We start from the raw sequence: 17,661 nt of genomic DNA, 5'->3' as shown, positions 1-17,661 counted from the left end.
GAAGCTGTTCTTGATTCGGTTGATACATGACCTCAGACTTCTGTAACTTTTCCCCAACGGAAGAAGATGGAAGAGAGAATGTCCGGGATGCATGGGGTCCTTAATTATGTTGGCTGCTTTGCCGAGACAGGAGAAGTGTAGACTGAGTCGATGGATGGAAGGCTGGTTTGTGTGATGGATTGGGCTACATTCACAGCCTTTTGTAGTTTCTTGCAGTCTTGGGCAGAGCAGGAGCCATACCAAGCTGTGATACAACCAGAAGGAATGCTTTCTACAGTGCTTCAGTAAAAATTGCTGACAGTTGTAGCTGACATGCCAAATTTCCTTAGCCTCCTGAGAAAGTAGAGGTATCGGTGGGCTTTCTTCACTATGGTGTCAGCATAGAGGGACCAGGACAAGTTGTTGGTGATTTGGACACCTAAAAATTTGAAGCTCTCATCCCTTTCTACTTCGTCCCCATTGATGGAGACGGGGGCATATTCTATTCTATGCTTCCTGATGTCGATGACAATCTCCTTGGTTTTGTTGACATTGAGGGAGAGATTATTGTTGCCGCACCAGTTCACTAGATTCTCTATCTCATTCCTGTACTCTGTCTCATCATTGTTTGAGATCTGATTCACTACGGACATGTCGTCAGCCAACTTGAAAATCAAGTTGGAGGGGAATTTAGCCACACAGTCATAAGTGTATAAGGAGTATAGTAGAGGAGCAGCAGTTTATATTATCTACAAGATGAACTGCAGCAAGTCACCAAAGATCCTTAGGCAGCACCTTCCAAACCCATGACTGCTTCCATCTAGAAGGACAAGGGCAACAGATACATGGGAATACCATCATCTGCAATTCTCCTCCAAATTACTCACCAATCTGACTTGGAAATGTATCACTATTCCTTATCAGTCACTAGGTCAAAATCCTGGAATTCTCTCCCGATCGGCATTGTGGACTGTAGTGTTTGAAGAAGGCCACTCACCCCCACCATCTCAAGAGCAACTAGGGACAGCATTAAATTCTGGCCATCCAGTGGCACCCATATCCCACAAATGAATTTTAAAAATTACCGTTACACTGTCATCTTCCCCTAAATAGATTACAACGGCATCAAAAACATGAGATGATTTGGTGTAGTGGAAGGGAACCAACAATCCAGTTAAGAATGCAGTGATGACAGAAGATTCAACAGTGCTGAGCATTCTTTTGACATCTAGATGGAAAGTTCTGGAAGATCTGTGGCCTTCCAGGCACTAGGGTATGGGACTCACTGAAAATGTTGTGAAAGGAGATTTCTCAAGGTCTCAATAGGAATCAACAACTAAATCCTATAAATGGAGTGTGCTGGATTAGGAAACAGAATTAGGAGCAGCATTTCAAGGCTGATAATCTATAGGTTATTTCCTAGGTACATGAAAAACACAGCAAACTATAATAAAATTTCAGGGCTCAGCACATGGCCAAAATTCTGGTGCCAGGAAGAGGGTTTCTGAATCAATGGCACAAATGTTGAGTATAGATGGAAGCTATTCCACAAGGATGGGTTACATCTGAACAAGAAGTGAGGTCATAAAATAGCAAAACAGACAATTGTGGAATTCTCCCCAAAAACTTCTAAGTGTTGTTTCCAGCGGGAAAACTGGTGAGATTCCCGCTGGGAGGGTTAGTGCATTTCAGTTCACGTTTAGAAATTTTTTTGGAACTTGGGGAGATTCTGACTGAATTCTGCAACACATAGGCTGGAACTTTTCAGCCATTTATATGGGTGGGATTTTCCCATCTTGTTTCTCCAACCTCACTGCAGTGGGAGCATAGTGTGTATAGCCAGTAAAATGTTTTTTGGAGATGGAATCTTAAGGTGCTGGCAAGACTGGCTCCTTGGAAATCAGGGTGACATTTTTATAGGGTGCCCTGATCTACAACTCCCTGCTCCTACCCCCATAATCACCAGCAAAGACCTTTGCCCCTCCACTACCTGGCATTAGCTCTCCCCATGCCGCACCCCCCCCCCCCCCCCCCCGGGCCACTCATTGGTATCAGCACCCCCTCTCCCCAGGTGAGCAACACTCTGCTAGAGCGTCGCCATGGTGTCCCTTTGGCACTGCCAACCTGGTAATTGCACTCTGGCACTGCTCTGGTACCCTGGTAATGCCTGGTGATCCCTGATTACCCAGAGGCTTCAATGGCCTCTCGCAGTGAGGGGGGAGGTTCAAGGAGGCTGGAAGATGCCATGCAAGAGCAAGTAAGTCCTTATACGTTAGATTATTTGATGTAAATAGGCTTAAACCCCTTTCTGGGCACAAAGCCGATCTCGTTGGCCAAACAGAGCTCGGAAGGTACGAAATCTGCGTGAATTGAATCTTAACCTCGCCTGCGAGCTTCCCGGCTTGTCATGCTGAACCACCACACAGTGAGCAAGTAAGATCGCAAACATTATGTTCTTCATCCAAATCATTAATATGGATTGTCAATAGCTGAGCTCCCCCACTGACACTCGGGTCAGTTTAGTATGACCAGTCAACCTAACTCGTATACCTTTGGACTGTGGAAGGAAACCCACGCACATGCAGGGAGAGCGTGCAAACTCCGCACAGACAGTGACCCGAGGTTGGAATTGAACCTGAGTCCCTACTGCTATGAGGCAGCAGTGCTAACCACTGTGCCACCCTAAATTCTTACCAAAATGCTTTTGGAAATCTAAATACACTTACATCTGCTAGTCTTTCTTTATCCACCACACTGGTGCATTCTCAAAGAACTCTCAGAAATATGTTAAATTTGATTTCTATTTCACAAAGCCATCTTGACCCTGATATTATTATGATTTTGCTATAACTTGAGGACAGTCTAAAAATAAGGGGCCTCCCATTTTCTCCCATAAGAAGAAATGTTTTCCCTGAGGTAGATTTTCCAGCCTCTTTGTTGGATGGGTGTCACATTTGGCACAGGCACCTGCAGTAGAGCAGAAATCAGCTCATGGAATGCAATATCAGTTAATTTGGTTCAAACAACATGATAATTATACCTTGGGGGAAAGGCTGGGTGAAATCCATTTGCTTTTCCATAAAACAGTAACAATAACACCTTAGTAGTTGAGGTTATAAAATAGCTAATGGAATATTGGGTTTTATGCAAGGGATTTAAATATCAAGATTTAGTGGTAAATTTGTATTCAAACAATGCCGTAGTTGAAAAAATGTGTGTCGTTTTCAGTTCCATATCATGTGAAGGATGTTGAGGCAATAGTGGAGCTACACTGAAGATTTACTAAGATGGGGACCCACTGCCTTCCTTTCTCTGCCCCATTTAAGACTGAAGTGGGCAGGCTCATGGGTGGCCTTCCCAGCTCACTGCCAATTGAAGCTCTTAAGCCTACAATTAAGGCTACCTAAGCCAAAAGCTCAGACATCCATTGCTTACATTAAATTCCACCCCCAATGTTGGGGCTGTTTTTATTGGAGCAGAGGGTAATTGACGTATGTTTAAAATTATGAAGGGAAGAGACAAGTGTGGGTGGAAACAGATCGATTTGTTGAGAAGTCTGGAAGGAATGGACAAATGTAAAACTATGTGCAAGAGATTTAGAATGGAAGGCAAGAGAAGTTTCTTTATACACCAGGTGGTCACTTGGTCACTGATGAATGCAGTTCACAGTAACAGAGAGCATGTCAACATTTAATAAATAGGAAGTTAAAGGAAAGATAAATATGGGAACAGAGTTGTGCTACAACAATACAACCTGCCTTGCTGGCAGACCACCTCTATACTCTGCATCTGTTGTTGACTGAGAGTGCAGTGAGCAGACCTGAAACAGCTTTACTTCTAGTCAATATTTGGCTGACTTCTAAATTTGAACGATTGTAGGACTTAACTTCCAGCAGTTTCACATCAAGCAGAAACCCATTCAGTCTTTGCAGTGCTCCGTTAACACATGTGGGATTCAATTTGTAACCACAGTTGTCCTCATTATCATTCCATTCAAACTAGCATGTGAGGACAAACACCACAAGATCTTCTGCAATTTAAGAAGGACCACCATCTTCTTAGGGCAGCTAGGGTTTGGCAATAAATTTGTTTTGCCACAGTCACTCACATCCTTTGAGAAAATAAAAACCTCACCTTTCATTGCACCAGTCACCTCTCTCACAATCAGTTTACTTAGTCCACCAGTCACTTTACCCACTCTATGGGCACTTCAGTTCACTCTTTTCTAATTAAAGTGATGCCTGCGGCAGGGATTTTTACTAATAATATGATTCTTTGTGAGCAATCTGCAAGATTTAAGACCTCTGAATGTTGCTAACTGTTTTTTATTGTTATTAATTGAAAGCAGAATTCAGATGTTGTTATAAACCATAAAAACAAATCCCAAACGGTTTACTAATCTCTTCTGGGCTCTGGAGATTAAACAACTCTTACCTCATTCCAGGGCTACATTATTCTATAAAATATAGAAAATGTTCTGCAAATTTATATGTTTAATATCTCATTCTTAAATTCCCTGATGCGTTAATGGATAAATGCACTAATTTACTAAAAACCAAAAGGGCCCATGTTGAATCCTGATCCATGCTGAGTTAGTTGATTAGGATTTGGAGACAGTAAGATGTTAAACATGAGCTCAGAACCCCCGCACAAAAAAGGATAAAATTGGCTGAGTTCCTGCTCCTGATCACTGTTTAGTAACTTTTGCCAGATAGTGTGTTTCTGTGGACACTCATTGACGACAAAATTGTGTTTGGCTGTGATCCCAGTGATGGCCCAATAACTTAATGTCCAAACTCACATTTAAAACAATTAGTTACTTGGCAGAAGTACCGAGCATCAATTGTGACCTGAATCAGGAATCACAGCCTCCAGCCCAGGAAAGAAAAACATTAACATCTAATTTTGAATGGATTATGACTAAAACACATTGGTGGCATCATAAGATGGACAACAAGGATCTAAATAATTAATCATGGCCAAAGATCTGCTCGCCTGCTTACCCAAATAAGGGATGATAGACAGAATGTTCCCCTTTATGCACAAGATGCTGACTGAAGCAAGAAAATTGGCAGGACCGAAATAAATGGCAGTGCCGGAAATCCCAAATTTAGTGTGCCCTTTCTCCGATAGAAGACAAGAAGTTCCCACCCCATCTACAAGGAGACCCACTCTCCCACGAATATGAGGAAGCCCCCTGCATGGATGCAAAGAACCCGCACCCCACAGCCCCATACATCCCCAGTTAACTGGGAACTCCCACTCCCTCAATACTCAGATAATGGGATCTCTCTCAATGGAATTCCCCCGAGTGCCACCCTTTGGCACTGCCATGGCATTGCCAGGGTGCTGCCTGGACATTGCCCTCTCCACCTGGGGCCATACTTACCTGTGCGCCCCACAGTTGGAATAGGATAGAACAGAATCTCTTCAGTGCAGAAGGAGGCCATTTGGTCTATCTTGCCTGGCTGACAACAATCCCACCCAGGCCCTTTCCCCATAACCCTACACATTTACCCTGCTAACCCCCTGACACTAAGGACAATTTAACATGGTCAATCAACCTAACCCGCACTTTGGACTGTGGGATGAAATCAGAATACCTGGAGGCAACCCACGCAGGCACGGGGAGAATGTGCAAATTCCACACAGAGGCCAGAATTGAACCTGGGTCCCTGGTGCTGTGAGGCAGCAGTGCTAACCACTGTACCATGTGGTGTCCCGTTGTTTCTGTCTGCCTGGCTCCCATTTTTACAGAACTTTTGCAAACTCGACAACATAACATCATGTCAGTGATTTGGGAGATTCAGATGTGAGGAACATGCAGCCAGAAAGCTCTTTAATGCAATGATAATTTATCTAAATGAGGTTCCCAACCTTCCTGGGCAGGAACCTCGTTATATCATTGTGGGGAGGGCAAGAAAACTGAAAACCAAATCTTACTGGTGAGATTCTTGTTTTACGATATGCACAGGATTTTTTCACTCGCATCACCGTTTACACCCGCAGCTAGTGCGGACTGATGTATGAGATGAGGGTACATCCACATAGCAGAAATATTTTTTTTAATTAATTAAATTTCAAGCAATGAAGTGCTGAGGGATGTTCTTAGACTTGAAGTACAGCGTTAATATTGTTCTCATTGTCCAAAGAAAACTTCATGCAGCACAACTAATACCAGTTGTAAAGACAATCAGTTATGAGCAAGGATTAAGGAAACTCAGGTCGTCAGTCTCCTTGTTAGGCAGAAAGGAGTAGGGGAGCAGTTAAAAATCTCATCAGTTCTCCTTGTTAATGCTCATGCTTTTGGCAGTATTTATATTCACAAATATTTGAAACACATAAACTAAATTTACAGCTTCAGTTCAGTTTCTTCCAACCAGTTAACATCTTTAATTTAACACCCATTTTGTAAACCTCCTAAACTCTCCAATTATTCTCTGTAATACTATAATTGTTACTGTATGAAAGTCAACTTTTCAGCCAACCATTCAGATTTTTTTACGAAAGGACCTTGCAATCCTGTAACTAAACTTTAACCAATAAAATTTGAGATGTTCAGTGTTACTGGGAAAAGGAGTCATTGCGCTGTCATTGATGTTTGCAATGCAGTTGTCTGTACTTTCCTTCCAATGAATAGTTCTGCCTTTAACAGCTGAGAAGAAATTCCAGAAAATCTGTCTTTTGCGTTAGAAAGACAGAAAAGTTGTGGATAAAATTATGTCATGATGCCGGCAATAGGTTAAAATGATAGATCCCTGATCTTTTAAATGCAATAATTTGACCACAATTATAAACACATCACGCATAGAAATTCCAGTTAGAATTACAATGCTGACGGAACAATAACAGCCTTATTAAAATGAGATGATCAATGTTCCGATCTCCAGGATTTTTGAATACACCTCTTTATGAAGCATAATGCTGCAGCCTCTGCAGCGAGGCACTCTGTAGCATACATGCACATGGCGGAACAATTGAATTAGGATACTCGGCTTGTCTGCTCCTGTGAGTGGAGTCATTGCTGTGCACATTACATGTGGGTTAAGCTTCAAGAGGTGATGTCTGAAGTAAATGAGATACCCTGAAAAACATTTTATTGAGCTTAAGGGTTTTCAATTAATTTGTGACTTTATGACATCTCACCAGTATTTTCGAATTACATGAATTTGTTGGGCTGCGAAAAGGTTTGTCAGCCACCTGATAGGATACATGATAGAATTCCAAATACAGTAAGTTCCCTGCATACCATCTCAGGCCGCAGTGACAGCTAACAATTGACAACCAGTCCATCCTTCCTTCGTCATACTACTTGTTATGACAACCACAAAGACCAGGGGGGATCATCAACAGATCTATCAGTGGGCTTTGTGGAGTACAAGCTGCCTTATTGAGAAGCTGAGACTCGCCCAATGGCAAGTGTTTTAAGCATGTAACTTTATCCGGACTAGAGTTGTATGTCCTGAGGTGAAGACTACAAGTCACGGGATTAGTCTTTTCCTTTGGTGTCCAATAATTGGTGTTGGGAAGCTGGCTTTTGGCTAAATAACTGGACTACTTGACTCTGGAACAAATTGTAGCAAGGCTGGAACTCAAACCAATTACTGAATTATATAAAAAAAACAAAATAATAGTTGGCTTTAAATTAATATCCTGTTGAAAAATGAAAGAGACACAAATTTGCAGCATTGGAAAAAAATCAAATGAGGTTAGGCCTCCTTTTAAATGCACCAAATATTTTGATATATTGGTCTGCAAACAAATAACATCAGACTTTTCAGTCTTCATCATTCATTCCCTGGAAGATTTCAGCAGAGCTGCTTAGAGATGCTTGCACACCAAGTTCTTCGTTTGGAAAGATCATTACATATTTGGCATCTACCCTCAATGCCCCAGTTAAATTCAGTAGCTCACCATTGGACGAGGCCCATTTGCTAATATTCTGCAAGATTGCATTAATTATGGATCAAGGAAGAAAGAAGTTTATTTGTATACACCAAGTGAATTATAGGAATAATTTTAAGAGTTCCTGCTCTCACCAAAGAACCTCACATTTCCTGAATACATATTTGAAATTCAGGCTCCACAAGATCATTCCACTATTAAAATTATGTGCGCCTCTGGCAATGAACCCTGCTGAGTGTGCAAACATAAAATTATCCTTGAATTTTGCACTCACTATGCTTTATCACTACAGTCTGAAAGTGTGGTAAAGTTCCATGCAGCTTCAGCTCTATTACTGTGTCACCACTGTTTGAAGCATCTGGTACAGTATCATTGTAATCAAAGTTTTATGAAAGAAATTCTTTCATTTATGTAGCAGTATTCACAATCAAATATCTCAAAGTGCTTTACAGCCAATGAAGTACTTTTTAAATGTAGTCACTGTGGTAATGTTCGAAATCTGGAAACCAAGCAGCAAATTAGCACAAACAGCAGTGTGATAATGACCAGGTAATCTGTTTTAGTGATGCTGATTGAGGAATAAATATTGACTAGGACACCAGGAATTCCACATGCTTTTGTTCCAAATAGTGCCAAGGGATCTTTTCCATCACCCAGTGCAGGCAGACGGAGCCTCAATTTCCCATCTCATCGAAAAGGCAGCCCCTCTGACAGTGCAACATCCCTCAGTATTGCACTGGAGTGTCAGTGTTGGTTTTGTGCGCTAGCCCTGAAATGGGACTTGAAGATGAACAACACTCAGAGATGAGGTTGCTGTCAACACCTGACATGCACTAACACCCTGGTGCAACATCACTTGTATCTCTGGTGTAATGTACTGCCTGAGCTCTCTCATACAGTGTCACTACAGGCTGTGCTTTCTGGTACAGTATCACCACAGCCTGGGCTCTCTGGTACAGTATCACTACAATCTGCGCTCTCTGGTACAGTATCCCTACAGTTTGTGCTCTCTGGTACAGTATCACCACAGTCTGTGCTCTCTGGTACAGTATCACCACAGTCTGTGCTCTCTGGTACAGTATCACCACAGTCTGTGCTCTCTGGTACAGTATCACTTCAGTCTTTGCTCTCTGGTACAGCATCATCACAGTCTGCGCTGTCTGGTACAGTATCATTACTGTCTGCGCTCTCTGGTACAGTATCACCACTGTCTGGCTCTCTGGTTACAGTATCATTGCAAACAGTGCACCCCGGCACAATATCACCACAGTCTGTGCTCTCTGGTACAGTATCACCACAGTCTGAACTTTCTCTAGTTAAGTATCACTACAATCTGTGCTCTCTGGTACAGTATCACTACAGTCTGTGCTGTCTAGTACAATATCACTACAATCTGTGCTCTCTGGTACAGTATCACCACAGTCTGTGCTCTCTGGTACAGTATCTCCACCGTCTGTGCTGTCTGGTACAGTATCACCACAATCTGTGCTGTCTGGTACAGTATCACTACAGTCTGTGCTCTCTGATACAGTATTATTACAGTCTGTGCTGTCTGGTACAGTATTACCACAGTCTGCTCTCTGGTACAGCATCGCCACAGTCTGTGCTGTCTGGTACAGTATCACCACAGTCTGTGCTCTCTGATACAGTATCACCACGGTCTGTGTTGTCTGGTACAGTATCACCACAGTCTGGCTCTCTGGTACAGTATCACTGCAGTCTGACTCTCTGGTACAGTATCACTATAGTCTGTGCTCTCTGGTACAGTATCACCTCAGTCTGCTCTCTGGTACAGTATCACCACAGTCTGTGCTGTCTGGTACAGTATCACCACAGTCTGTGCTTTCTGGTACAGTATCACCACAGTCTGTGCTCTCTGATACAGTATCACCACAGTCTGTGCTCTCTGGTACAGTATTACTGCAGTCTGTGCTCTCTGGTACAGTATCACTGCAGTCTGACTCTCTGGTACAGTGTCACACAGTCTGTGCTCTCTGGTACAGTATCACCACAGTCTATGCTGTCTGGTACAGTATCACCACAGTCTGAACTTTCTGGTGTAGTATCACTGCAGTCTGCGCTCTGTTGTACAGTATCTCCTCCATCTGAGCTCTCTATATGGTATCACCACAGTCTGAGCTCTATGACACAGTATAAAATAGAGTTAGTGTTTCGAATCGGAGGATCTTCCAGACTCAACATTGATCCTATTCTCTCTCCAAAGATGCTGTCAGACCTGCTGAGATTTTCCAGCATTTTCTGTTTTTGTTTTGGATCCCAGCATTCACAGTAATTTGCTTTTATCTTAGTGATTTAATAATATTTGTCTAGCCTTTGGATTCAAAAGGATCAAGACAGGTTTCAGGATATAACCCTATTTTGAGGGGAATAACCCAAGGACCTGGGAAAACTAAAGGATTTCGAGAGTGCTAGGAACCTAGGTGAAGGGGGTTCTTGGAATGCTGGTGCTGATCTTCAGCTCTGGTACTATTAGAACAGGAATTTTAGTATCTTGAGATATTGAGTGGGACCATTGCAAACTGTTCTGGGATTGAGTAGCACCACAACTGCAGTCTACAACCTTGTGATCAAAGAGAGGAGTCACAAGATCTGGGAATACATTAGAACAAAGAAAATTACAGCTCAGGAACAGGCCCTTTGACCTACAAGTCTGCACCAACCATGCTGCCTGTGTGAACTAAAATCCTCTTCCCTCCTGGGGACCATATCCTTCTATTCCCATCCTATTCATGCATTTGTCCAGACACTCCTTAAAAGTCACTGTCATATCTGTTTCCACTACCTCCCCTAGCAGCGAGTTCCAGGCACCCACGAAAAAAAAACTTGCCTCATACATCTTCATTAAACCTTCCCCCTCACACGTTAAACCTATGCCCCACTACTGGAAACATTTGTGCCTATTCTTATTTTTTGTACTGTTGTGGACTAAACAGCAGATTCCAGCATGTGCACATGTGGTGTTAAACATGGAGATCAGGGTATTGTGAAACTTGGAAAACTGTGAAGAGTGTATCTGCAATGACATAACTCTGATCCAGATTATAATCAGATTAAAGTAAAAATAAATCTGATATAGAAGCAAAATACTGCAAAAGCCGAAAATCAGAAAATGTGAGAAACACTCAGCAGGTCAGGTAGCATTTTTGAGAAAGAGAATTAACAACTTGAAACATTAACTTTGTTTCTCTTTGATGCTCCCTGACCTGTTGAGTATTTCTCATATTTTTCTTTCAAAATCGACCTGCGTGAAAAGGTAGTTTTGTGCTCATTGTGCCTGAATCTAAATTAATTTAATTCATAGTTTGTGCAAGCTTGCATTCCAAAGGGCAGAGTTCTCCATATGGTCTCAACTGTGCAAAAGGTGCAATTGACTGCAGAGCATTTCTATGCCGAGGCATAATGTGGAACAGCTGAAAATGTGCAGTAAATGAAAATCTGCAGCTGTCAAATACAGTACACGAAGCAAACAGCAAATCTCCTCCCTGTACTACACTGAGTTTTAGCCTTTTCAAGGGCACTAACAGGAACCTAAGCCATGCTCTTTGAACTAATTGCCTTCAGGATACCATTAACCTAGATATGGGACTGTTTTATTGGCTTCAGATTTGGGCAGCTGCTCTATGAGTGCACAGAAAACAGATGTGCTTTAAAAAAATCCTTAAAGCAATAGGCATAGTAAAATTTAAATGTTCAGCTAGTAAATGAATGACTCTTTAGGCCATTGAATCATGTAGTCAAAGAAGGTCTCAGGTTCCATCCCTAGTCTGTATAGAATTAGCTAATCTAATTTCGTGCCGTGTGAGAGGCACTACAGTGTTCCTCAGGGCCCGTGAGTTAAGAATGGGGAAAAAGCTAGGGTTCTTGTTATGGGTAAGCCACAACCAGTACTGGAAACCATGTGCATTTAAACATCAGGGGAGGGCAAAATAATGCTCAACTGCCTTAAGGGCAGTTTCAGTTCATGGTCAAATACCATGATGCACACTCTTAAGTGAAGAAAGATCATTTGTCTGTAATATTGGTGCATATGGTACCTGCGCAATATCTCCAAAAGAGGAAGCAAATAGAGGAACAAAATTCCAAGGGCCGATATTAAATGTCACTCCAAAGCTGCATACTTTTCACAGTAGATATACAATTCTACACTGTCAAACCCAATGTACTGGTACACATTCCTATGAATAAATTGACTGCAGAAAATGTAACAAATATTCTTTTGTTCTGAATTAAAATTAAGAAGACATCAAATTGCTCCTGATCAAAACTGCCCTTTATTTCAAGAACCTGGGTGGCACGGTGGCAAGTGGTTTGTACTGCTGCCTCTCAGTGGCAGGGACCTGTGTTCAATTATGGCCTGTTTCGTGGAGTTTGCATGTTCTCTCCATGACTGTGTAGGTTTCCTCGGGTGTTACGGTTTCCTTCCACAGTCTAAAGATGTGTGGGTTAGATTGATTGGCTATGCTAAATTATCCCTTAGTACCAGGGGAATTAGCGGGGTAAATGCATGGAGTTACGGGGATAAGGCCTAGGTGGTACTGTTGTCAGTATGGCTCGATGGGCTGAATGACGGCCTCCTGCACTGTAGAGATTCTACAAATTGACCAAATATCTAGTGTTCCAGCTCAACAACGCCACAGGTAATGTGACCATGCTGCATTCTGCTTCTGCGTTCTTTATATGTTAGAGTTGACCATTTCCCTTTAAGCATTATCAGTGAACCCCTGGTTCATGGAGAACTGCATTTATCTTTTTGCATGTTAAGAAATCTGGATAATTGCCTGGGGGAAACAGAACAGGACATGAGTATGGTTGAAAAGAGGAGAGAAGATGAGGTAACTTGAAATGGAATAGATAGGTAATGCCAAGCTTGTGTTGCAAAACATGTAGATTGATGTAGTCATTGCTCGATTCATTGTTGAGAAAGGTTGGTAGTGTGCTTGTTTACAACATAGGACTGCTGTATTTTTCTATCTTCAATGTAAAATAGGATATTTGTTATAAGGTAAAGTTGGCATTGAGGAAGTAAGAATTCTGGCTTAGAGCTAATGACACGTTATAAAGAAAGTTTGAGAGGAAATATGAGATGCCATCTTGTTTTCCCTCTCGAACCTTTATAACATTTTTGCTACACTAAGTAGTCAAAGAAGGTCTCATTCTATCTCCAGTCTGTATAGAATTAGTTGATGTAATTTTGGGCAGAGTGAGAGGCAGTATGGTTTTCCTCAACGCCCATGAGCTAAGAATAAGGAAAAGATCAGGTAAGGTTCTTATTATTGGTAAGTTACAACCAATACTGGAAAACATGTGCATTCTCGCCCTTCAGTTATTTTTGACCAATGGAGTTAATTTGGGTTAAAAATATTATCTTGGATTGATTGTAATTAACATTATTCATCCCGCAAAGTACCCATGTGAAGTGTTGGAAAGATCCTGCATGATTAAGGACACTCATTATCTAAACCCATATATCAATAATGGCCAGCACTCATGAAACTGTATAGCAGCTTAAACAAGGACCATTAAGACAGGACAGAAGAGAGAAAGAGATTGGGACTAAAAGTTTTAGTAATCTACAGAAGCTCTCATCCCAATGTTCTGATCTAGGAGATTCGAGCACTGAACCGCAATTCCCTTTATTCCCCCCTTCCCCCCCACCCCTCCCCCCAACCCCTCCTCTTTGAGGATGGTGACATTTTGCGTCTTTCTTGAAGGCCCAAGTTCATCAGGAAAACTCAAATGCCAGCTGGGACTCATTGGCTGGAATTTTCCCCTCTTGCACAGCTCACTACTGCTACTGCTGCCAGCGAGAACAGAGAATTTGGCGCTCAGACAGATTTCCATTCACAACAGTGGGGTCAGAGAATTCCAGCCACAGGTGAGGTTGGAGAATCTGGCCCATTATCACCAGCATTGAGTTATAATCTACAGTAATATTTCAATCCACCAATTAAGATAATTGATAGATTTAAATATCACATTACAACTCAATCTTGGGTCATATTTGACTATGAACTTACTCTGTATGCAGAAATGGACGAGAATGCTGCTGCTCTTAAAAATGGCAACAATTAAATGTAACATTACATGCTGCATTTGTCCACAGCAAGACTACACACACTTACCCAAACATTGAACTAAAGATTCCGTCTGGACAAAACTAATAAATATTTATTATATTTGAATTGAGTCAAATTCCTCCCTTTGGGTTATCACCAATACTAAATGGTGATGCTAAGTGTGCAATGACCCAAGTATTCTTTGCTAATTCAATTATCAAAGAAATCATTACTGACTTGTAGTTGACTGCGGCCGGGATTCTCCAATCTCATTTGTCCTACCACCGCTACCAGCGAGAATGGAGAATTTGGCACTCAGACAAATTTCCATTCACAGCAGCTGGACTGGAGAATCCCAATCACATATGATGTCAGAGAATTCCAGCCTGTATATGTTTTCCATTGGGAATTTTGTACTTTAGAAGCCCAAAACTGATGTTGGCAAATTTGAAATCTGAGAGCGGTGGTTAACTATTCTTACCGTTGAAGTCATTGTGCTGCATTCCTCAGGTGGTCAATCAGTTTGGAAATGGGATTTATTTTGAAAATGTATTAAACACCTTTAAAATTGCCACAGAGAACAATTAAAAGCACAAACATCAGTGTAAATTTAGTAAAAAGAATTTAATACAGATCAGAAAAGCAAGTGCATGCCTTAGGGTATTAATTCGCAACATGACCTCTTTGTGAATGTGTAAAAGGCAAAAGAATCATACTAGGACTTGCAACATTATCAGAATACAGGGCAGGAGGAAAGGTAGCCAATCAGAAGCATTGTTTGTAGGTTGGATACATGTAAAATTGATGGAAAAAATTGGGCTGCAATGCCAAAATCAGGTCAAAGTCATAATACATTAAGTGGCTTTGGGAAAACTGCCTTTACACTGCTAACGAATGGAAGCTAAGGCAACTGATGCCATCTTTGTGTTGCAGGAACTACATCAGTGAAGGGGCCTCTCTACCTGCCAGCACTCATGTGACAAGTAAGTATACACAATCACTACTTTTGTTTTAAGAGATGCACTTGCAATAACAAGGATTTCAGTGATGCATGATGCTGTGCCCAGTACTGTTCACTTGAACAGTGAAAATGGGCTAAATGTACAATTAATTACATGAGAGTAAGTTTCACCCATCAGGAGCACTTCCAAGTGACAGTGTTTCTATGCATCTGCTGTCCATGTCTATCTAGATGGTAGAGGTTGTGGGTTGGGAAGATACTATGGAAAGAACCTTGATGAGATGCTGCAGTGCATCTTGTAGATGGTACACACTGTTGCAATTGTGGCATTGTTGGTGGGGATGGGGGGCGGGAGGGGGGAATGGATGTTGAAGGTGGTGGATGAAATGCCAATCAAATCAGTTGCTTTTGTCAGGCTTATTAACTGGAGTTGCAATCAAACTGGCAAGTGGAGAATATTCCATCACACTGTACTAATGACTTCAGATGTTGAACACATTTTAGGGGGTTGCGTTAACTCTCTGCTGAATTCCCAGCCTCTGACACGCTCTTATAGCCACAGTATTTATATGGTTGTTCCAGCTCAGTTCCTGATCAGTGGTAAACCCAAGGATATTGATGGTGGGGATTTGGTGATTGTAATCCCATTGAATGCTAGGGGGAGATGGTTGGATCCTCTTTTGTTGGAGATGGTCATTGATTGTGTTAGAGTGCTGGGCCAGAACCCCAAGTTAGATTAGGAAGCCAGATTAGACCCCAACAATTTTTCTTGTTGGCATAAGTGTAAGGATAGGATATTTCTCTCCAGGAGCGATTCTACTGACAAAGAATGGATTTTTATAGCAAAACAAACTTTATTTAATAACACAGTTTAAGTATAACTTAAACAAATGAAGCAGCTTAACCATTAACAGTTGAACAATATTTAAAAATAAAAGAAAATAACTTTACTTTCAAGCTATGACTGTTCCAGTTCCAAATAAGCCCCAGTCATGCACATATCAAAACCATTTTCAATAGATACAGTTAGAAAACCCAGACATACTTGCTATAAATTGTTAACAGTCTTTAAACTTTCAGAGGGAGATTTTGTGGAGGTAGAGTGAACAGCCTCTACATGTCTCTGACGTCAGCAGTCCTGCAATTGCAACTCTAAACTGCAAGGATTCTTCCTCTCTGCTACAAATCAGCTCTACATATTAACCACATTATCACATGGCCCTGTTAATCAATTTCCCAAGGAATTTTTTGGATAAATAAAAGTCCATTAGATTTATCAAAGTAACAAATTCCTAGCTGAAATTAGTTATTAGCTTGCTTTTACAAAATGTTTTCCAAACACATTGACTGCCTGTAGAATAAAGCCGAGATTTTAAACACTCCCCTTAAACATAAAAAAACAACAACACATATGTATAGCAACTGACTGCTGTTATCACATCTTGTACTTCTGGCACGAATGTTACTTGTCATTTATCAGCCCAAGCGTGAAAGCTGTCCAGGTCATGCTGCATTTGGACAGGGACAGTTTCTCTGAGGAGTTACAAATGGTGCTGAACATTGTGCAGTCATCAACAAACTTCCCACTTCTAACTTAATGATGGAAGGAAGGTAATTAATGAAGGTGCTGAAGATGGTTGCACCGAGGACACTACCTCGAGGAACTCCTGCAGTGATGACATGGAACTGAGATGATTCATCTTCAACAATCACAACCATCTTCCTTTGTGCTTGATCTGACAAAAAAGTTAAAATCACCCCTAGGAAGTGTACTAGTATTGCATTAAAATGCTTTGCTTTGCTTTAACATATACTGCATTTCTGCAAGGTGTACTGGCTGACTTACATGCCACCTCTTTCTCAATATTTATTTTTACCAAATGCTAAATGATCTGGATCTTCTGAGGAGCAGCAACCATTGTTGGATGCTGCTCCATTCAAACTTTTTCCAGACTTGTCACAGCTAAGCATTTCTTGCTGGGACTACCGAAACCAGCTTTACCAGAAGTGCAGCGTCCACTGGGGATCTCCATCAAAGCGCCGGAATGTCTGGAAGAACCACAGGAATGACCCCCTTTTTATGGTGCTTAGACTGATAAGTTTAAATATTAGCGAATGGGTACGTTTTAGTTAAGGAGTGAGTGCGTGTATGAGTGATGATAGGGTGGCTAGGTGGATCAGCTAAGTGGGGGGTGGGTGAGATGGGAAGTGGGTAGGATGGCAGGTAGATAAGGTGGTAGATGAGTTGGGTCATAGTTGTCAAATCTGGGGTTAATTGTGAGGTTGGTTGGGTGGATAGGTGAGTAGTTAGCTGGAGGATAGTTGGGGATAGTCAGGAGGTCAATGGAGTAATTGAGGAATCAGGGAGGTGGTTGGTGGGTTAGGTTTGGTCAGGGGCTCCAAGGGATAGTTATGGTGTGAGGACCTTAGTTACTATAATTTTCAGTAATTTTATTTCAAGAAGTAATGAGAGTGAAATCAGCTCATGTTGCAAAACAGTTGATAGCGAGTTAGCAGCAATATTGATCATTTTCGGCTGTTCGTGCTTTTGTCCGAGACAAATTTCATTCCACAGTCCTTATTCCATAATCTTTGGCAACCTATTTGTCCTTTGCTTGGCAAATAGTCAGATTCAACAATATAGTCCACTATGTCAAATATTGCCTGATCCTGACCACATGCGAATATGATACTAGCTGTGACGTTGAGCTGTTTATTTCTTGTTTTGTCCCAGATGCC

At 41.6% G+C, this 17,661-nt stretch overlaps 1 protein-coding gene across 1 annotated transcript in view; it reads left to right on the top strand.

Annotated features, from left to right (window-relative positions):
• pde4dip (phosphodiesterase 4D interacting protein) overlaps positions 1 to 17,661 on the top strand; it is a 445,155-nt gene that overhangs the window by 37,307 nt on the left and 390,187 nt on the right. The window contains exon 2 of the mRNA XM_080195665.1: positions 14,895 to 14,944. Within this exon, the coding sequence (XP_080051791.1) occupies positions 14,895 to 14,944 (50 nt within the window). The remainder of the gene's footprint in view (positions 1 to 14,894; positions 14,945 to 17,661) is intronic.

This window comes from Carcharhinus amblyrhynchos, chromosome 9 (assembly GCF_965287045.1).
Source record: "Carcharhinus amblyrhynchos chromosome 9, sCarAmb.v2.hapA, whole genome shotgun sequence".
NCBI classification, from domain to species: domain Eukaryota; kingdom Metazoa; phylum Chordata; class Chondrichthyes; order Carcharhiniformes; family Carcharhinidae; genus Carcharhinus; species Carcharhinus amblyrhynchos.
The sequence above is the reverse complement of the archived record's forward strand: the minus strand, read 5'-3'. Positions and strand labels throughout refer to the sequence as shown.